Source organism: Amblyraja radiata, chromosome 24 (assembly GCF_010909765.2).
Source record: "Amblyraja radiata isolate CabotCenter1 chromosome 24, sAmbRad1.1.pri, whole genome shotgun sequence".
NCBI classification, from domain to species: domain Eukaryota; kingdom Metazoa; phylum Chordata; class Chondrichthyes; order Rajiformes; family Rajidae; genus Amblyraja; species Amblyraja radiata.
The window spans coordinates 28,356,598-28,378,305 of record NC_045979.1 but is presented as its reverse complement, the minus strand read 5'-3'; the positions used below and the strand labels follow the sequence as shown (position 1 = coordinate 28,378,305).

Sequence of the window (21,708 nt, the reverse complement as noted above, 5' to 3'; positions counted from 1 at the left end):
CTGAGTTACTCCAGCTTTTTTGTGTCTGTCTAAAATCAAGTAGATGTTTTCAAGAGGGGAATAATTATTGACAGCATCAGCAAAAGACCACGGAAGGATAAGAGTCCCAGGCGGCAGGGAGGCCAGGCGGTAGAGTTGCTGCCTTACAGCACCAGAGACCCGGGCTCAATCCTGGCTATGGGTGCTTGTCTGTATGGAGTTTGTACGCTCTCCCCGTGACCGCGCGGGATTTCTCCGGGTGCTCCGGTTTCCTCCCACACACTGAAGACGTACAGGTTTGTAGGATGAATTAGCTTTGGTAAAAAATTACTTCATCTATCTCTTTAGTTCTATCTAGTTTAAAAAAAAAAAGGCAAAAGGTATTGGAGACAATGTAATAATAATTGACAATATTATCAATTCAAAAATGTAAGTGTAATGATGTAAATAGGTTATGTACCTATGTACCTATGTACCTATCTCCAATAAAAAAATATTAAAAAAAAAAAAAAAAAAAAAAATTGTAAATTGCCCCTAGTGTGTAGGATAGTGCTAGTGTACAGGGTGATCACTGGTCAGTACGGACTCGGTGGGCCGAAGGGCCAGTTTCCGATCTGAAGCCGAGTGTTGGTAGAATGACCATAAGCTATCCAATCTTTTCACAACATACCACCACATGCAAACTTCCACCATCATCTCAACCAGTTGATAAATTAATAGTTATTAAGAGGATCAAGGTATATGTGGTTAATGCAGGAAGGTGATGCTCGCATGAAATAGAAACAATCTCCTCGAATGGCAGAGAAGGCATGAGGAGCGCTAAAGCTAGTTCCAAATTCTACTTCTTAGAAGGTCAAAATAATAAAATAAAATAATCCTTGCAAAGTTTTGAAGGAAAAAGTTTAGAAAAGGGAAATTGGGATGTTTGATAATCAATATTGACTCTGTGGGCCGTGGCCATGTATCTTTCCATGACTGCAAAGGTCTTTGGTGAAATGGCATTGTGTATATGGGTCAGTAAATAATGTGTTGAATGATATAACTTATTTTTAATTTAGTAATAATCAGGATCGATCCTGACTACGGGTGCTGTCTGTACGGAGTTTCTGCGTTCTCTCCGTGGCCTGCGTGGGTTTTCTCCGGGATCTCCAGTTTCCTCCCACACTCCAAAGACGTACAGGTTTGCCGGTCAATTGGTTTTGTATGAAAGTAAAACATCCTTAATGTGCGTAGGATAGTGTAAGTCCGTGGGGATCGCTGTTTGGCACAGACTCGGTGGGCCGAAGGGCTTCTAAACTTTTAAGGATAAAGGGGAAATCTTTTAGGACTGAGATGAGAAAAAAAAATTTACACAGAGAGTGGTGAATCTCTGGAATTCTCTGCCACAGAATGTAGTTGAGGCCAGTTCATTGGCTATATTTAAGAGGGAGTTAGATGTGGCCCTTGTGGCGGAAGTGGCGGCGCTGGGAACGGCTGCGGCTCGCCTGCAGTCTGTTTGTCTTTTACTTTTTTGTGTTTGTTTTTTCGTTTTGTCTAGTACGTTTTTGGTTTTTAGGTCGTGTATATGTTGGGGGGGGGGGGGGGGGGGTGGGGGGTGAAACGGGGCTTGCTGTCTCTCCCTTCGGGGGATTACGACCTTTTTGTCGTATCCCCCTTCTCTGCCTCCGTCTACGCTGAGGCCTAATGGCGGAGCTGGCGACCTCGGGACTCTGGAGGCAGCTGACAGGACTTGCCCTGAGCTCGCTCCCGTGAGGGTGGCCCAGACCGGGGCTGGAACTGCGCTCTCGTGAGAGCGGCCTGGCGAGGGGCTGAGAGACTTTCCCGTGAGGGGCTGTGGCCCGTCGGAGTGGCCCAGCCCGAGGGTGGAACGGCACTCCCGTCGGAGTGGCCCAGCCCGAGGGAGGAACGGCACTCCCGTCGGAGTGGCCCAGCCCGAGGGAGGAACGGCACTCCCATCGGAGTGGCCCAGCCCGAGGGAGAACGGCACTCCCGTCGGAGTGGCCCAGCCCGAGGGAGAACGGTACTCACGTGAGGGCGATCCGGCTCGGGGCTGGAACGGTGCTCCGGTGGCTGGGACGGCGTTCTGGCGGCGGTGACCTGAGTCCTGGGTTGAGCCGCGGGCCAGCGGCTGTGTGTGCTGGACTGGAGGGCGGCAGCTTCGACCACCCCCGGGCCGCGGTGTTTGAACCGGCCCGTTTGCGGGGTTCGGTGAGCCACGGGACTGTTGTGCCATCGCCCGGTGGGGAATCGCCTCAGCACAGAGGGAGAAGAGGAGGGAAGCGACAGTAACCCTAAGATTTTTGCCTCCACCACAGTGAGGAGGTGCTTGGAGGATACACTGTGGTGGTGTTAATTTGTGTTTATTGTTGTTTATTATTGTATGATTGTATGTATGACTGCAGGCTTGAAATTTCGTTCAGACCGTAAGGTCTGAATGACAATAAAGGTATTCAATTCAATTCAATCAATTGTGGCTAAAGTGATCAGGGGGTATGGAGAGAAAGCAGGTACAGGATACTGAGTTGGATGATCAGCCATGATCATATTGAATGGCGGTGCAGGCTCGAAGGGCTGAATGGCCTACTCCTGCACCTACATATGTTTCTATGTTTCTAAACTAAACTAAACTAAACTAAATCCAACGGCCAGAGACATCTTCACCTGTGGAAGTTGTTTGAGGGTTTGCCTGTCAAGGATAGGCCTAGAGGGTGAGTGGGAGTAATTGTCAAAGAGACATAGAGTGATACAGTGTGGAAACAGGCCCTTCGGCCCAACTTGCCCATACCAGACAACAGGTCTCAGCTACACTAGTCCCACCTGCCCGCGTTTGGTCCATATCCCTCCAAACCTGTCCTAGCCATGTACCTGTCCAACTGTTTCTTAAACGTTGGGATAGCCCTAGCCCCAGCCTCACCTACCTCCTCCAGCAGCTTGTTACATACGCCCACCACCCTTTGTGTGAAAAGGTTACCCCTCAGATTCCTATTACATCTTTTCCCCTTCACCTTCAACCTATGTCCTCTGGTCCTCGATTCCCCTACCCTGGGCACGAGACTCTGTGCATCCACCCGATCTATTCCCGTGGGATAGACAAACTGTTAGAGGCACAACCTGAGTTTTCCGATGAAGTTCTCCCCCCCTCTGGACAGGTCCGTTGGATCGATTGAAATGAGGTAATTGGAAGTTTTGCACTTTTTCCTCTTTCTTCCAGCGAGCAGGAAAACCTGGGAGGAAAGAACAAGATTTAGCTGGAAGCATGGGATAAAACCCTGGATTAGCCAATGACGTAATGTCTGAATTTAAATCCCAATCTGTTCATCACAGATGGGGCTTTTTTCTGCTGAGGCTCTCAGTACAGTGGTTGAGGGCTCGTGTAATGTGAGCTTTGATGCAGGGTGCAGCGATCCTCTGACAGACTGCGATGTCACTCCCTCCGTAACATGTGAGGAATGTGCTTGTGAGCAACCTGCTACTCGGATAAATAATACCACAGATCCAATGCTCATTGTGTGCCCACCCTCACTGGTGACTACTTAACCTCTTCATAGATAGATTATGAGAAAGAATAGCTGGGGAACAAGACCGCAAGAGAATTGCAGTCGCAGCCCAGACCATCACGCAAACCAACCTCCCTTCCATTGACTCCATCTATACCTCGCGCTGCCTCAGCAAGGCCAGCAGCACCATCAAGGACCAGTCGCACCCCGGACACTCCCTCTTCTCCCCTCTCCCATCGGGCAAAAGGTATAGAAGTGTGAACATGCACACCTCCAGATTCAGGGACAGTTTCTTCCCAGCTGTTATCAGTCAACTGAACCATCCTACCAACAACTAGAGAACAGTCCTGAGCAACTATCTATCTCTTTGACCGGACTTTATCTTGTACTAAACATTTTTCATATTATTCCCTTTATCATGTATCTGTACACTGTGCATGGCTCGATTATAATCATGTGTTGTCTTTCCGCTGACTGGTTAGCACGCAACAAAAGCTTTTCACTGTACCTCGGTTCACGTAACAATAAACTAAACTAAACTCAAAGTCATGAATTTTGTGAAGTCATAAGATTTCTGCTATTTTAATTTCCAGGAGGGATGAGGATTACTGAACCTTCCCTGCAGAAGCATGAGACTGTAACACTTGGGAGCAAAATTAGGTCATTCAGCCAAACAAGTCTATTCCGTCATTCAATCATGGCTAATCTACTTTTCCCTCTCAACCCCATTCTCCTGCCTTTGATGGCCTTCTTAATCAAGAACACATCAATCCCCGCATTAAAAATACCCAGTGTCTTGGCCTCCACCGCCGTCTGTGGCAATGAATTCCACAGCTTCACCCCCATCTGGCTAAAGAAATTCCTCCTCATCTCTTTTGTAAAGCTTTGTCCTTTTATTCTGAGGCCGTGCCCTCTGGTCCTAGACTCTCCAACTAGTGGAGACATCCTTTCCACGTCGACTCTATCCAGGAGTTTCGTTATCCGAAGCACACCTAATGTTGACCCAGTGATCGCTGAAGAAAGGTCTCGACCCGAAACATCACCCATTCCTTCTCTCCAGAGATGCTGCCTGTCCCGCTGAGTTACTCCAGCATTTTGTGCCTATTCCCGTACACTAGTACTCTCCTGCAGGCGAGGGACAATTTACAATTTTTACCGAAGCCAATTCACCTCCAAAACTGCACCTTCTTCCTGTGCAATCGATCATTAAAATACATTTTCTGTCGCACTGAAAATCGGAGTTAGGTTTATTAAAAGTTCATGCCTGGATGTAAATTGAAACTGGCCTTTTCCCACTGACGGAATGAACTAGTTCACTGCCAAATGTCACCTACAGGGATTTAAAACAATTTCTTCAGCAGCTGAAGAAAAGTTGACACCGTGGAAAGCAGAGGTTAACGATCCCTAAGGATGGTGATAGGTCAGTCAGAGAGCCAGCTGAGGTCAAATGTGTGGAACAAGCACAAACCATTCCTCAGGGAACTAGTAGAAAGGTCTCGACCCGAGACGTCATCTCTCCATGCTCTCCAGGGGTGCTGCCTGACCCACCGAGTTACTCCAGCACTTTGCTCATCTGTTCATAAGTCATAGGAGCAGAATTAGGCCATTCGGCCCATTGAGTCTCTCTCAGCCATTCAATCATGGGTGATCTTTCCCTCGCAACCATATTCTCCTGCCATCGCCCCAAAACCTCTGACACTCGTACTAAACACAAACCTGTCAATCTCTGCTTTAAACATACCCATTGACTTGGCCTCCACAGCCAAAGATCCGCTATAAGATCTTTAACCACAGCCGTCTGTGGCAATGAATTCCACTGATTCACCACCCTCTGGATCCCTTTGTCAGCGCCTTACGGAAGGCCAGTGGTTTTTATCTCCAAGCTATGGTCCCTGATGAACAGTCCCAAACGGTTAACTTCCACGTAGGCAAATCCTACGCATGCACGCTGGTATCTTACACATATGTGCACTGGCATCTTACACGCACGTGCATCGGCATCTTACGTGTATGTGCACTGGCATCTTACACACGTATGTGCACTGGCATTTTACACATATGTGCCCTGACATTTTACCCGTATGCGTGCCTGCATCTTACGCTGGGCCGAATGGCCTAATGCTGCTCCTATCACTTATGACCTGATGAAGACAGTGATTGAGTAGATTACTGTGAAATTACTTACCCCATTTGTGGCTATTGTTCCAACCCAACATATCACACCTACCTTTTTGTTCTCGTTGGCGTCCAAGTGCAGGTAGTAGGTGGGGTACAGACCTCTGTCCATGCCTTTCTTGTCCCTGGTGACTTTGCATTTGATGGTGGTGCCCTGGGCTGCGGGCTGCAACACAAACTTCTCCAGGTCATCGATTTCCAGGATGGGAGATTCTGCCCTGGTGGTCATACTGTCCTGCAAACAGAAGATGAGTGATGGCCAGTCAGGGAACGGTCTCTGACTTCTGCAACCCCAACCCAGTGCGGCCGCCAGGCCAAACGACCGCTAGCACTCCGCATGCTAAACAGATTTGGAGCATAGACATTGGAACAGCACAACACAGGCACAGCTACGGGCCCTTCGGCCCACCATGTTTGTGCAGAACACAATGCCAAGTTAAACTGATCTCATCCGCCTGTACATGATCCATGTCCCTCCATTCCCTGCACTTCCACGTGCCTATACTTTAGACTTTAGTCTTTAGAGATACAGCGCAGAAACAGGCCCTTTGTCCCACCGAGTCCGCTCCGACCACGATCATCGCGTACACTAAACCACACTCTGTATACATAAGGGACAATTTACAATTTTTACCAAAGCTAAGTCACCTACAAACCTAAACGTCTTTGGAGTGTGGGAGGAAACTGAAGCAAAATCATGATAGGAATAGATCGGGTAGATGCACAGAGTCTCCTGCCCAGAGTAGGGGAATGGAGGACCAGAGGACATAGGGTCAAGGTGAAGGGGAAAAGAATTAATAGGAATCTGAGGGGTAACTTTTTCACACAAAGGGTGGTGGGTGTATGGAACAAGCTGCCAGACGTTTAGGCTGGGACTATCCCATTGTTTAAGAAATAGTTAGACACGTACATGGATAGGACAGGTTTGGAGGGATATTGACAAAGTGCAGGCAAGTGGGACTAGTGTAGCTGGGACATTGTTGGACAGTGTGGGCAAGTTGGGCCGAAGGGCCTGTTTCCACACTGTATGACTCTATGACTCTATGACACCTGGGGAAAACCCATGTGGTCATTGGGAGAACGTACAAACTCAGTACAGACAACACCTGTAGTCAGGATCGAACCCGGATCTCTGGCGCTGTAAGGCAGCGGCTCTACCGCTGAGCCACCGTGCCGCCCTTCCACCTTTACCACCTTTCTCTCCCCTACTGCGATCAGTCTGAAGAAAGGCCCCGACCCACAACGCCACCCATCCGTGTCCTTCAGAGATGCTGCCTGAGCTGCTGAGTTACTCCGGCAGTCCGGTTCTACGCAATATTTTGTTTTGGGACATAACACACTCTTGACTCTCTCTCACAATCTTTCTCTCTCTATCTCAATCCATGTCCTTTCTCAATGCCTGACTCCTTGTCAGTGGCTTCTGAATAATACCTGATGGATATAGTCTGATGCAACATCAGTTCAGACCAAAAATCTCTTGAATGCCTTAATACTTGTCAGTCCCCAGATCTTTGTGATAGGCATTCTCTTCCATTGCAGTCCAGTTAGACATTGCTTCTAATCTTTTTACTCTGCCATTTTCCCAAACAAGTTTGGTCACAAACCCTGTTCATCCTTCTAGTTCCACTGTTCACATCCCTGTATCCCTTCATTGTCACCTCTTACCCAGCCAACAATGGGCCATTGTGGGCTCTACCCTTCCTTGGTCATCTGTTGCCAGCCCTGATTTATTCTGGCCTTTTTTTACCTACAGTTCCCCCACCCCCCCACCCCCCCACCCCCCTTCTACTTTCAGCCTGAAGAAGGGTTCCGACCCGAAATGTCACCCATCCGTTTTGTCTAGAGATGCTGCCTGACCTGCTGAGTTACTCCAGCACTTTGTGTCTATCATTGGTCATAAGGCATGATTTGGCAATGAAGATAGACACAAAATTAGTTAAAACAAATGTAGGTCCCTTGCAGCCAGAAACAGGTGAGTTGATCATGGGGAACAAGGATATGGCGGACCAATTGAATAACTACTTTGGTTCCGTCTTCACTAAGGAAGACATAAATAATCTGCCGGAAATAGCAGGGGACCGCGGGTCAAAGGAGTTGGAGGAATTGAGTGAAATCCAGGTTAGCCGGGAAGTGGTGTTGGGTAAATTGAATGGATTAAAGGCCGATAAATCCCCAGGACCAGATAGGCTGCATCCCAGAGTACTTAAGGAAGTAGCTCCAGAAATAGTGGATGCATTAGTAATAATCTTTCAAAACTCTTTAGATTCTGGAGTAGTTCCTGAGGATTGGCGGGTAGCAAACGTAACCCCACTTTTTAAGAAGGGAGGGAGAGAGAAAACGGGGAATTACAGACCAGTTAGTCTAACATCGGTAGTGGGGAAACTGCTAGAGTCAGTTATTAAAGATGGGATAGCAGCACATTTGGAAAGTGGTGAAATCATTGGACAAAGTCAGCATGGATTTACAAAAGGTAAATCATGTCTGACGAATCTTATAGAATTTTTCGAGGATGTAACTAGTAGCGTGGATAGGGGAGAACCAGTGGATGTGGTGTATCTGGACTTCCAGAAGGCTTTCGACAAGGTCCCACATAAGAGATTAGTATACAAACTTAAAGCACACGGCATTGGGGGTTCAGTATTGATGTGGATAGAGAACTGGCTGGCAAACAGGAAGCAAAGAGTAGGAGTAAACGGGTCCTTTTCACAATGGCAGGCAGTGACTAGTGGGGTACCGCAAGGCTCAGTGCTGGGACCCCAGCTATTTACAATATATATTAATGATCTGGATGAGGGAATTGAAGGCAATATCTCCAAGTTTGTGGATGACACTAAGCTGGGGGGCAGTGTTAGCTGTGAGGAGGATGCTAGGAGACTGCAAGGTGACTTGGATAGGCTGGGTGAGTGGGCAAATGTTTGGCAGATGCAGTATAATGTGGATAAATGTGAGGTTATCCATTTTGGTGGCAAAAACAGGAAAGCAGACTATTATCTAAATGGTGGCCGACTAGGAAAAGGGGAGATGCAGCGAGACCTGGGTGTCATGGTACACCAGTCATTGAAAGTAGGCATGCAGGTGCAGCAGGCAGTGAAGAAAGCGAATGGTATGTTAGCTTTCATACCAAAAGGATTTGAGTATAGGAGCAGAGAGGTTCTACTGCAGTTTTACAGGGTCTTGGTGAGACCACACCTGGATGTATTGCGTACAGTTTTGGTCTCCAAATCTGAGGAAGGACATTATTGCCATAGAGGGAGTGCAGAGAAGGTTCACCAGACTGATTCCTGGGATGTCAGGACTGTCTTATGAAGAAAGACTGGATAGACTTGGTTTATACTCTCTAGAATTTAGGAGATTGAGAGGGGATCTTATAGAAACTTATAAAATTCTTAAGCGGTTGGACAGGCTAGATGCAGGAAGATTGCTCCCGATGTTGGGGAAGTCCAGGACAAGGGGTCACAGCTTAAGGATAAGGGGGAAATCCTTTAAAACCGAGATGAGAAGAACTTTTTTCACACAGAGAGTGGTGAATCTCTGGAACTCTCTGCCACAGAGGGTAGTCGAGGCCAGTTCATTGGCTATATTTAAGAGGGAGTTAGATGTGGCCCTTGTGGCTAAGGGGATCAGAGGGTATGGAGAGAAGGCAGGTACGGGATACTGAGTTGGATGATCAGCCATGATCATATTGAATGGCGGTGCAGGCTCGAAGGGCCGAATGGCCTACTCCTGCACCTAATTTCTATGTTTCTATGTTTCTAAAATGCTGGAGTAACTCAGCGGGTCAGGCAGCATCTCTGGGGAAAAGGAATAGGTGATGTTTCCGGTCGAGACCCTTCATCAGACCCAACCCGACACGAAATGTCACATATTCCTTTTCTCTAGAGATGCTGCCTGACCCGCTGTGTTACTCCTGCATTATGTGTCTATTTTCATTGTAAACCAGCATCTGCAGTTCCTTCCTACACACGATTTGGCAACAATCCCATTCCCACACACAATCACTGGCCTGTTATCATTCCAGTTAATTAACGAGATCATTAAGCAATTGACTGGACAGCAGAAAATATAAACTTACACTGGTTGATTTTTTCTTTGCACACTTTCCCTTTCTGTTGCTGTTCCTTTGTGCGGTTTTATTCTCGTCATCTTCGGATTCTGTCGGATCAGAGTCAAGGGTCAAGAACGTTGAATTGTCACACGTGCCGACAACAGAACACTCACAAACAATATCATCATGTTGTGGACGCAGCGTTGCAGAGAATCGTGGATGCAGCACAAACCATCGCACAAACCAACCTCCCTTCCATTGACTCCATCCAATCTTCATGCTGCCTCGGCAAGGCATAATCAAGGACAAATCGCACCCTGGCAGCTCTCTTTACTCCCCTCTCCTTTCAGAAATGTGAAAACACACACTTCCGGATTCAGGGACAGTTTCTTCCCAACTATTATCGGGCAACTGGACCATCCTACCAACAACCAGAGAGCAATCCTGAGCTACTATCTACCTCATTTGAGACACTCACACTATTTTTGATTGGACGTTCGTGGACTTTATCTTGCACTAAACATTACTCACGTTTTATGTAGCTTTTTATCATGTATCTGTGCGCAGTGGACAGCTCGATTATAATCATGTGTTGTCTTTCCGCTGACTTGTCAGCATGCAACAAAAGCTTTTCACTGTACCTCGATACTGGTGCTGGCTCAAAGGGCCGAATGGCCTGCTCCTTCACCTATTGTCTATTGTCTATTGATACACATGACAATAAAGTAGACTCATCAAACCCATCCATCAGTCTGAAGAAGGGTCTTGAAACATCATCTGGCCATTCTCTCCGCAGATGCTGCTTGACCGGCTGAGTTTCTCCAGCACGCTGTGTTTCAGTCCCCTCCCTGACGCACTCATTATGATCACTGGCACCCGCCCTACTGTGCAATGCTTTGTTTAGTTTGGAGATACAGCGCGGAGACAGGCCTTTCGGCCCACCGAGTCCGCGCCGACCAGCGATCCCCGCACACTAACACTATCCACACACACACTCGGGCAATTTACAATTTTACCAAGCCAATTAGTCCACAAACCTGTACGTCTGGAGTATAGGAGGAAACCGGAGCTCCTGGAGAAAACCCACGCAGGTCACGGGGAGAAGGTGCATTGAAGCTTACCGAATAGTGAAAGGCCTGGATAGAGTGGGCATGAAGAGGATGTTTCCACTAGTGGGAGAGTCTAGGCCTCAGAATAAAGGAGTCAAGAACTTGGATGTACCTTTGGAAAGGAGATGAGGAGGAATTTCTTTAGTCAGTAGGTGGTGACTCTGTGGAATTCTTTGCCACATGCAGCTGTGGAGGTCAAGTCAGTGAATATTCTTAAGGCGGGGATTGACAGATTCTTGATTAGTGCGAGTGTCAGGGCTTATAGGGGGAAGGTAGGAGAATGGGGTTGTGTGGGAAAGATAGATCAGCCATGATTGAATGGCGGAGTAGACTTGATGGGCCGGATGGTACAAACTCCGTACAGACAGCACCCATAGTCAGGATCGAACCGGGGTCTCTGGCGCTGTAAGGCAGGAGCTCTACCACTGCGCCACCGTGCTGCCCTTAAATGCTTTGATTATTCCCCTATACGTCTTGATTTCAACGCATGACACACAATTGGACCTGGTATTTGTCCAGGCTGTGAGCATTGATTGCACCTAGTGGGAGGACAGTCTGACCTACATGGGAGACAACACACAATAGACAATAGGTGCAGGAGTAGGCCATTTGGCCCTTCGAGCCAGCACCACCATTCAATGTGATCATGGCTGATCATCCCCAATCAGTACCCCGTTCCTGCCTTCTCCCCTTATCCCCTGACTCCACTATTTTTAAGAGCCCTATCCAGCTCTCTCTTGAAAGCATCCAGCCTCCACCGCCCTCTGAGGCAGAGAATTCCACAGACTCACCACTCTCTGTGAGAAAAAATGTTTCCTCGTCTCTGTTCTAAATGGCTTACTCCTTATTCTTAAACTGTGGCCCCTGGTTCTGGACTCCCCCAACATCGGGAACATGTTTCCTGCCTCTAGCGTGTCCAAGCCCTTAACAATCTGATGTGTTTGAGGTAGTGGACAGGCAGTGCTGAGGGAGGAGGAGCCTAGTGGAAGGCCAGTGAAGGCCTAGTGGAAGGCCAGTGAAGGCCTAGTGGAAGGCCAGTGTTACTAAGCAACGGGCAGGAGCGACTGAAGCACGTGTAACCTTTTTTCTTGGTCTTTTTCTCCTTGCTCGCAGCTCCTCCAGCCTGGAACATGTTGGCCGTGTTCTGCTTCTTCTTTTTAGTTTTTGTGGCTTTTGGTTTGGGTTCTGGGTCCTCACTCTCATCCTGTCCTGACTGTGTCCCTGGGCAGTGGAGCGGCGGAAAGCACAGAAGCAATGAAAAGAAAGATTAACAGAGTGAATCAGAAGATGGAGGGAAGTAAATAACTTAAAGTGTCTTGAGAAACGTCGAGCAATATTGACTCAGATGTCTGTCTGTCAACTCTCCTAATTTTCATTCCCATTCAAATCCATTGGGAATTTAATGACCAACCATTGATGAAATGAACCCTCGTCCCACTATCAACTTTAGTACTTTCTGCTCGTGGCACTTCCATCTACACTTCACGCTGCCTCGGCAAGACCACCAGCGTAATCAAGGACCAGGCTTCGCCACTTCTCCCCTCTCCCATTAGGCAAGATTTACAGAAGTGTGAAAACGCACACCTCCAGATTCAGGGATAATATCTCCCATCTTATCACCAACTGGAGAGCGGACCTGACCTGCCATCCACCTCATTGGAGACCCTCGGACTATCTTTAATCAGATTTAACAGGACTTTATGGAGCACTAAATATCATGGCCTTTATCCTGTATCTGTACACTATGGGTGGCTTGATTGTACTAATGTCCTTCTGTTGGGTATATAGCATGCAACAAAAAAATATTTTCTCTGTACCTTGGTACATGTGAGAATATAGTAAACTAAACTAAATTAAGCTCTTATGTTAGTGGAGAGTTACTAGTCCTGACATACACCAGTGTTTAAAGCAGCTGGTGATGGGGATAGAATGTATCAGTTTCCTTTGCTGTTGGGTCAAGGAGCTGTTGGGTCAGTGGCCGGGTGCTATAGACCTGCACGGGAAGGTAGACGCTCCCGCCCCCATGAGTCTCGGGCAGAAGGGGCTCGTCAGCCTGGGAAGGCAGTGCATCTAGGAGAGGGAAAACTCTGATTTAAAACCTCCACTGCCTTGTGGCCGTATCCAGTCATTGAAAAGGCCCCAGGAGCAAACCTCAAGAAAATCCGGAGTCGGAGCCCCTAAGGCAGTTCGTCGTTGTCTACAACCTCGCTCTGGCAACTCCTGCGACGGCGCTGGTGCCAAACTGTAACAGCCCTGCTGTTCCTTTCGATCGATCAGTGATGTGGAGAGGGGGGGACGTGCTGCATGGGCAACAGCCTGTCCTCCATATGACATCGCCCAGGCTTGCATCCTAGGTTGCATCACCCATGGTCACTCATGACCGAGGGAGGCCTACTATAAGGCACTGGTAAGGCCCCATTTGGAAAATTGTGAACAATTTTGGGCACCATATCTGAGGAAGGATGTGCTGGCTCTGGAGAGTGTCCCGAGGAGGTTTACAAGAATGATCCCAGGAATAGGTAGGTTAACCTATGATGAGCGTTTGTCGGCACAGGACCTGTACCCGCTGGAGTTTAGAAGAATTAGGCTGGACATCATTGAAACATACAGAATAGTGAAAGGTTTGGATAGAGAGGATGTGGGGTGGATGTTTCCATAAATGGGAGAGTCTAGGAATCTAGGAGACTAGTAATAGCCTCAGAATTAAAGGGTGTTCTTTTCGGAAGGAGATGAGGAGGAATTTATTGAGTCAAAGGGTGGTGAACCTGTGGAATTCTTTGCCACGGATGACTGTGGAGGCCAAGTCAGTTGATATCTTTAAGGCAGAGATAGATAGATAGATAGATAGATAGATAGATAGATAGATAGATAGATAGATAGATAGATAGATAGATAGATAGATAGATAGATAGATAGATAGATAGATAGATAGATAGATAGATAGATAGATAGATAGATAGATGGATTCTTGATTAGTACAGGTGTCGGACGTTATGGGGAGAAGGCAAGAGAATGGGGTTAGGAGGGAAGGTTAGTTGGCCTAATTCTACTATTATCACTTGTGACCATATGACCTTATGATGACCATCCACCACTGATATCATCCAGCATTTGGATTTTGAGCCGAATAAAAATGGTTTAATGCCAAATGAAAAACGGAGTAGATGACGTTTCAGGTCGAGACCCTTCTTCAGACTGAGAGTGGATAGACGGGGGAACGAGGCTAACCTTTCTTTCTGCTTCTGACCTTTTTCTCACCCCCGGCCTGAAAGGTTAAGGTCGTCTCCTTCCTGGGAGTTTTGCTGGGTTTCCCTCTGGCCTTGGACTCGGGCTCATCCTTGTCTGGTTCTGCGCGGCAGCCGGTGACGGGTGCATGCGGTGAAAGCGTGGAGAGAGAAAGCCAGTCAGACGGGGAGATGGGAACATCAGAACATCAGCAAGGTCTAGGCTACTCGTGACAACACATGGCCAGGAAGGAAGGATACGGCAACATTGAAACCTACCTACCAAAGAGCACAGCCTCAGAATAAAAGGATTTACCTACAGAATGGAGATGAGCAGGAATTTCTTGAACCAAAGGGTGGTGAATTTGTGGTATTCATTTCCACAGACGGCTGTGGAGACTGTCATTAGGTGTTTTCAAAACAGGGAATGATAGATTCTTGATTAGTAAGGGTGTCAATGGTTACTGGGAGAAGGCAGCAGCATGGGGTTGAGAAGGAAAAGTAGATCAGCCATGGTAGAATGGCGGAGTAGACTCGATGGGCTGAATGGCCTAATTCTGCTAGGATGGCTTGTAGTTTAGTTCCGTTTAGAGATACAGCGCGAAAACAGGCCCTTCGGCCCACCGAGTCTGCGCTGGCCAGCGATCCTCGCACATTAACACAATCCTACACACACTAGGGACAATGCACAACCTTTACCAAAACCAATTAACCTACAAACCTGTACATTTTTGGAGTTTGGGAGGAAACAGGAACAATCGGAGAAAACCCACGCGGGTCACGGGGAGAACTTACAAATTCCGTACAGACAGCCCCTTAGTCAGGATCAAACCCGGGTCTCTGGAGCCGTAAGGCAGCAACTCTACCACTGCGCCACCGTGCTGCCCGATCCACAGATCTACAGGTGTGTTCTGCAAGTCCTCGTCTTTATCAGAGAGGCTGTGGAGGAGCAGCCGACAATGCACAAGTTTGTAGCAGGAAAAGGAACCGGCTGAGGCTGGAATGAAGCTCAATCACTGCCAACATATAACCATATAACAATTACAGCACGGAAACAGGCCATCCCGGCCCTTCTAGTCCGTGCCGAACACTTATTCTCTCCTAGTCCCATCTACCTGCACTCAGACCATAACCCTCCATTCATTTCCCGTCCATATACCTATCCAATTTTTTTTTAAATGATAAAATCGAACCTGCCTCCACCACTTCCACTGGAAGCTCATTCCACACAGCTACCACTCTCTGAGTAAAGAAGTTCCCCCTCATGTTACCCCTAAACTTCTGTCCCTTAATTCTCAAGTCATGTCCTCTTGTTTGAATCTTCCCTACTCTCAGTGGGAAAAGCTTATCCACGTCAGCTCTGTCTATCCCTCTCATCATTTTAAAGACCTCTATCAAGTCCCCCCTTAACCTTCTGCGCTCCAACAGTGTGAATCTTAGAAACATAGAAACATAGAAAATAGGTGCAGGAGTAGGCCATTCGGCCCTTCGAGCCTGCACCGCCATTCAATATGATCATGGCTGATCATCCAACTCAGTATCCTGTACCTGCCTTCTCTCCATACCCCCTGATCCCTTTAGCCACAAGGGCCACATCTAACTCCCTCTTAAATATAACCAATGAACTGGCCTCAACTACCTTCTGCGGCAGAGAATTCCAGAGATTCACCACTCTCTGTGTGAAAAAAGTTTTCCTCATCTCGGTCCTAAAAGATTTCCCCCTTATCCTTAAACTGTGACCCCTTGTTCTAGAATCTTGAATCTTGGGGGAATGAGACCTCCCTTTAATGAATAACCAACTGTTCTTTCCTGAACTCAACACATTCATCAAGGAAGCTGCAAATCATTGATTCCCTTTAGATGGCGCAGGCCGCCATGGCCGCCTCCTTTCTCATGTTAAATTCCGCGCCATCACAGCGTGGTTTGGGAACAGCTCCATCCAAGACCACAAGAAGACACAGAGAGTTGTGGACGCAGCCCAGACCATCACGCAACAGCAACTTCCCTTCCGTTGACTCCATCTACACTTCACGCTGCCCTGGCAAGGCCACCAGCATAATCAAGGACCAGTCTCACCCCCAGACACTCCCTCGTCTCCCCTCTCCCATCCGGCAAGAGGTACAGATGCTTGAAAAGGCACACCTCCCGATTCAGGGACAGCTTCTTCTCAGCTGCTATCAGGCAACTAGCACCAACTAGAGAGCAGTCCTGACCTACCATCATTGGAGACCCACACATTATCCGTAATCAGACTTTACTGGACTTTATCTTGCACTAAACATTGTTCCCTTTATCCTACATCTGTACACTGTGGACGGCTTGATTGTATAGTTGCGTATAGTCGCGTATAGTCTTTTCACTGGATAGCAGACAACAATAAAGCTTTTCACTGTACCTCAGTACACGTGACAATAATAAACTAAACTAAACTAAATCAGCTGGTTTCTAATGGTGCAAGTTGGCAGGGCTGGCATCAAATCACAGGATACCCAGAATGGCTTCATAGACTATATAGAACAGCACAGGAACGATGCCCGTACTGAACATGATGCCGTTAAATTCATCTCCACTGCCTGTATGTGATCCTTATCCCTTCATTCCCTGCATATCCATGTGTCTATCCAAAAGCCTCTGAAAATCCACTATTATATCTGCCTCCGCCACCATTCCTGACAGAACATTCCAGGCACCCACCACCCTCTGTGTAGAAAACTAGCCCATCTCACCTTAAAGTTATGCCCTCAAGTCTTTGCCATTTTCACCCCTGGAGAAAAGGTTCTGAGTGTCTACCCTATCTGTGCCTCTCATTAGTTGATGTACTTCCATCAGGTTTCCCCTCAACCTTCAACGCTCCCCAGAAAAAAAACAAGTTTGTCCAACCTCACCTGACGCTTAGACTTACGACTACGACTGCCTCTAATCCAGGCAGAATTTCGATAAACCTTTTCTTCTCCCTCTCCAAAGCCTCAACATCCTTCCTGCAACGGGGTGACCAGGACTGCGCACAATTTTCCAAATGTGGGGCCTATCTGTACACTGTGGATGGCTTGATTGTAATCATGTAGTCTTTCTGCTGACTGGATAGCATGCTGAATAGCATGGATAGCATAGATTTGTGGGAGAGTCTAGAGCCAGAGGCAAATAGCCTCAGAATAAAGGCACATACTTTTAGGAAGGAGATGTGGGTAATTTCTTTAGTCAGAGGGTGGTGAATCTGTGGGATTCTCTGCCACAGACGGCTGTGAAGGCCAAATCAATGGATATTTTTGAGGCGTTCATTGACAGATTCTTGATTAGTACGGGTGTCAGGGGTTCCCTCCACCAAGTCTACACTGACCAGCGATCTCCGCACATTCGTTCCGTCCTACAGACTAGGGACAATTTACGGAAGCTAATTAACCGATAAACCTGCACGTCAGTGGAATGTGGGAGGAAACCAGAGCACCCGGAGAAAACCCACGCGCCACAGAGAGAACATACAAACTCTGTTTGTGCAGCAGCCGTAGTCAGGATCGAACCCGGGTCTCTGGCGCTGTAAGGCAGCAACCCCACCACTGCGCCACTCTAAAGTAGCTAAAGGTCGCATCTCTGAATTAACCAGGTAAATCCCTAACCTTTCCAGGAGGGAGCTGCAGATGCTGGCTTATGCCAAAGATAGACAGGAAATGCTGGAGTAACTCAGCGGGACAGGCAGCGTCTCTAGTGAAAAGGAACAGGTGAGACTGGGAGTCAGGGGAGAGGGAGGCATAGAGATATGGAAGGGTAAGGTGTGAAAACACAGATCGAAGGGGACGGATGATCAAGGAAATGTAGAATGGTACGTTTCGGTTCGAGACCCTTCTTCAATAGAAGGGTCAGAAGAAGGGTCGTGATCCGAAACATCACCCATTCCTTCCCTCCAGAGATGCTGCCGCTGAGGTACTCCAGCATTTCGTGTCAACCTTTGGTCATTGCAGTCAGATTACCTGCCGTTGATTTTATTTTCGTTGGCATTTCATCCATGGCAGGCAGCACACATTCCATCTGCAATGTTTTCTCATCATCCTACCAAATCCCCATTCTCAAAGAGTTTACACTAATGAAACTAATGAAAGTCAATCAGTTACGGTTGACCCAGTGCCACTCCTCTGAGTAAATAAAAGCGCGTTATCAACCCGAACGTAGACCAGTGAGGTATCTGGGTGGAAACAGCAGATCCCTGCAGCCGATTATGTTTGCTTACAGCCTGTGGATGGACGGGTCGCGCTGCTGCGACCCGACCACGGGGATTCGGAGGCTCCAACCGCAGGTCTGGCAGACAGGAACACCGGGAGCCCGCGGGTCCCTGCTGGGAGACCGCTTTTCGGGGCTTCCGCAACGGCGACTTCACCCGCCCGAGTTGTGGGGTTGAAGATTACCTGTAGCGGGGCCTTACATCACCGCCCCGCGCGGCTTGGAATGGATGCGGGACTTTGCTAGCGCCCGCCGGGGGCTCCAACAACAAGACCCGGAGCGTGGCCTTGCATCACCCGGCGCGGCGTTAATGGCCGCGGGACAATTGCCATCGCCTGCCGGGGGCTTTGACTTTGACTCTGACATCGGGAGGGGAATGGGAAGTGCAGGGGAGAGATAAGTCTTTGCCTTCCATCACAGCGAGGAGGAGATGCGCTGTGATGGATGTTTGTGTAAATTGTGTTGTGTCTTGGTTCTTTCTTGTGTGTACGACTGCAGAAACAACATTTCGTTTGAACCTCAATGGGGTTCAAATGACAAATAAATTGTATTGTATTGTATTGTATTGTATTGTGCACATCCCTGCTTGCTCTCCCATTGTGAAGACTGTTAAGGGTTTGGACACGCTAGAGGCAGGAAACATGTTCCCGATGTTGGGGGGAGTCCAGAACCAGGGGCCACAGTTTAAGAATAAGGGGTAAGCCATTTAGAACGGAGACGAGGAAACACTTTTTCTCACAGAGAGTTGTGAGTCTGTGGAATTCTCTGCCTCAGAGAATTCCACAGACTCACAACTCTCTGTGAGCAAAAGTGGAAGGCCGGTTCTCTGGATACTTTCAAGGGAGAGCTAGATAGGGCTCTTAAAGATAGCGGAGTCAGGGGATATGGGGAGAAGGCAGGAAAGGGGTACTGATTGGGGATGATCGGCCATGATCACATTGAATGGCGGTGCTGGCTCAAAGGGCTGAATGGCCTACTCCTGCACCTATTGTCAATTGTCTATTGTGATGAACTGCACATGTCCCCACTTAAATGCTCACCGAACGCACCACTATTAGATTGTCCCTATATTCATATGCAAAAATGTTGCATACATATATATATATATATATATATATATATATATATATATATATATATATATATATATATATATACGTGCACACACTCAAACACATACAGACAATCATAAAGACATATCATGCACATACACATACGCTCTCACATAAGTGAAACATAATGACCCACACAGTAGACACAAGGAACTGCAGACCTTCCTATATACACGAGTGATCTCGTACACACACCAAAGCACACACGCACATACACACACCAATGTGCACACATACACACACACGCTCACACGTACTCATGCACAACTTAAACCAACACACTCCCACACGCACAGACACACCGAGATGCACACACGGATACACACAATGGCATGCACACATACATGTGCGCCTGCACACATGCACAAACACACACCCATATGCACAGGCATTCATGTTCACACACTCACACACATACACAAGCACACACTCACAGGAACACACACGCACACATCCACATGCACATGCACACCCGGGTGCACACACGGATTCATACACCGACGTGCGCACACATGGACACACGCGCACACACGCGCGCACGCACGCACACACGCACGCACACACTTTAAACGTGATAATGTATGAAAGCCTAACCTTTCTGTTTAGATGTTTTCTCCCTTGACACTTTCTTTTTCGCACGATTTGTGGCCGTCACCACTAATGTCTCTTCCTCCTGGTTCTCATCATCCTCACCCCTAGACTCCTCTGTGATCAAGTTTCATTAAATGAAGGAACATAAATGAAGGCATTCTTTGCACAAGTACGCAACGTCAGCGATATCTGGGCAATGCAGTTAACTGGTGACCAAGCAGATGATTTGAATGCCTGTGGTAGTAACATACAGTGGAAGCAGCTCAACCCTTATAGGTGGGAGATGATTGTGTGCAGACTGAGTTCCAATGCTGCATAGGGATTTCATCAACAATAAGCTGGGAGATTCTGAGTTCATGCGAGGTGGTACATGACTGGATGCTTGCATTCCCCCTCACAGCTTGCCATTTTGGGCCACGGTGGCGCAGCGGCAGAGTTGCTGCCTTACAGCGCCACAGACCCAGGTTCGATCCTGACTACGGGTGCTGTCTGTGCGGGGTTTGTACGTTCTCCCCGTAACCTGCGTGGGTTTTCTCCGGGATGTCCGGCTTTCTCCCACACTCCAAAGACGTGCAGGCTTGTAGGTTAATTGGCTTGGGGATAATTGTAAATTGTCCCTGGTGTGTGTGTGTAGGATTGTGTAAGTGTGCGGGGATCGCTGGTCGGTTCGGACTCGGTGGACCTGTCTCTGCGCTGTATCTCCAAACTAAACTAAGGTGTGATGCATGTTTGAAGAAGGGTCTCGACCCGAAACTTCACCCATTCCTTCTCTCCAGAGATGCTGCCTGTTCCGCTGAGTTACTTGCCAATGCTGCCGAACGGAGCAGTCACTGGCTGTGGCTGAAGAGGAAAGATGCTGTCTGGGCCGCCACGTGGCCAGCTAGAGGCTAACAATAAGACACACACCCAAGTCTGATCAACCTGCGGTGGGCCTGCCTGCCTCGACTGAGGGTCTCTTGTGATAAAAGGCCGAAACACCCAGTGACGTTGAGGTACACAACTGAAGATGTGTCTGATTGGTATCAAATTCACCTAGTGGTCATCCCCAAGAATGTCAATTGTAGCGAAATCTTAGGGATTGTAACACCCAGTCCCACTAATCAACAAGCATTTTGTGTCTATGCATGTTTCTACATTGTTTTGCATAGTGGGATCAGCTCTGCTGGGCACCAGCACTGGGCCGGGCCGGGTCCACATACCTTGCTGCTGTTTTTTGCACGTTTTCCCAACAGTGAAATAGGATGCTGGGTTCTCCTTCTTCTTCTTGGGGTCTTTGTTGAACTTGGCGTAGGGGTCATTCTCTGGCTCAGGATCCTCGGCCTCCGATTTTGGCTTCTTCTTTCTCGGCTTCTTGTCTGCATCTTGTGTAAGAACGCGGTGCGTAGGCGGACAAGTAAGGTGGGGAGGAAGATGAGGAAGGGGGGGGGGGAGCAAACAATGCCATTGATAAGAGGCGTCCCGAGCAACATATAAGGCACTGTCTGGCAGTAGTTCCCATCTGGAGGTTGGAGATAACTCCACTAAACTAAAGCAGTGCGTTATCAAGGGCTATTCCACCATAACGTCTAAGAACCAAAACGGGAGGCACAGCGGTAGAGACAATAGACAATAGGAAATAGGTGCAGGAGTAGGCCATTCGGCCCTTCGAGCCAGCACCGCCTTTCAATGTGATCATGGCTGATCATCCCCAAGAGTTTCTGCCTTACAGCACCAGGGACCCGAGTGCGATCCCGACTACGGGTGCTTGTCCGCACGGAGTTTGTG

General features: G+C 48.1%; 1 protein-coding gene and 1 long non-coding RNA gene across 2 annotated transcripts in view; both read right to left on the bottom strand.

Moving 5' to 3' along the window:
• The window catches only part of LOC116986620 (tubby-related protein 1-like), a 26,670-nt gene extending 13,497 nt beyond the window's left edge, over positions 1-13,173 (bottom strand). The window contains exons 1-5 of the mRNA XM_033042199.1: positions 13,170-13,173; positions 11,886-12,026; positions 9,724-9,803; positions 5,704-5,886; positions 3,091-3,203 (exon numbers count right to left, since the gene is read on the bottom strand). Of these exons, the coding sequence (XP_032898090.1) occupies positions 3,091-3,203; positions 5,704-5,886; positions 9,724-9,803; positions 11,886-12,026; positions 13,170-13,173 (521 nt within the window). The remainder of the gene's footprint in view (positions 1-3,090; positions 3,204-5,703; positions 5,887-9,723; positions 9,804-11,885; positions 12,027-13,169) is intronic.
• An 859-nt stretch (positions 13,174-14,032) lies between these two features.
• Positions 14,033-21,299, bottom strand: LOC116986609. Its single transcript, XR_004415535.1, has 3 exons — positions 21,144-21,299; positions 19,948-20,058; positions 14,033-14,153 (listed from the first exon to the last, which is right to left on the bottom strand). It is a non-coding gene; the product is annotated as an uncharacterized LOC116986609 (long non-coding RNA).
• Positions 21,300-21,708: the final 409 nt, after the last annotated feature.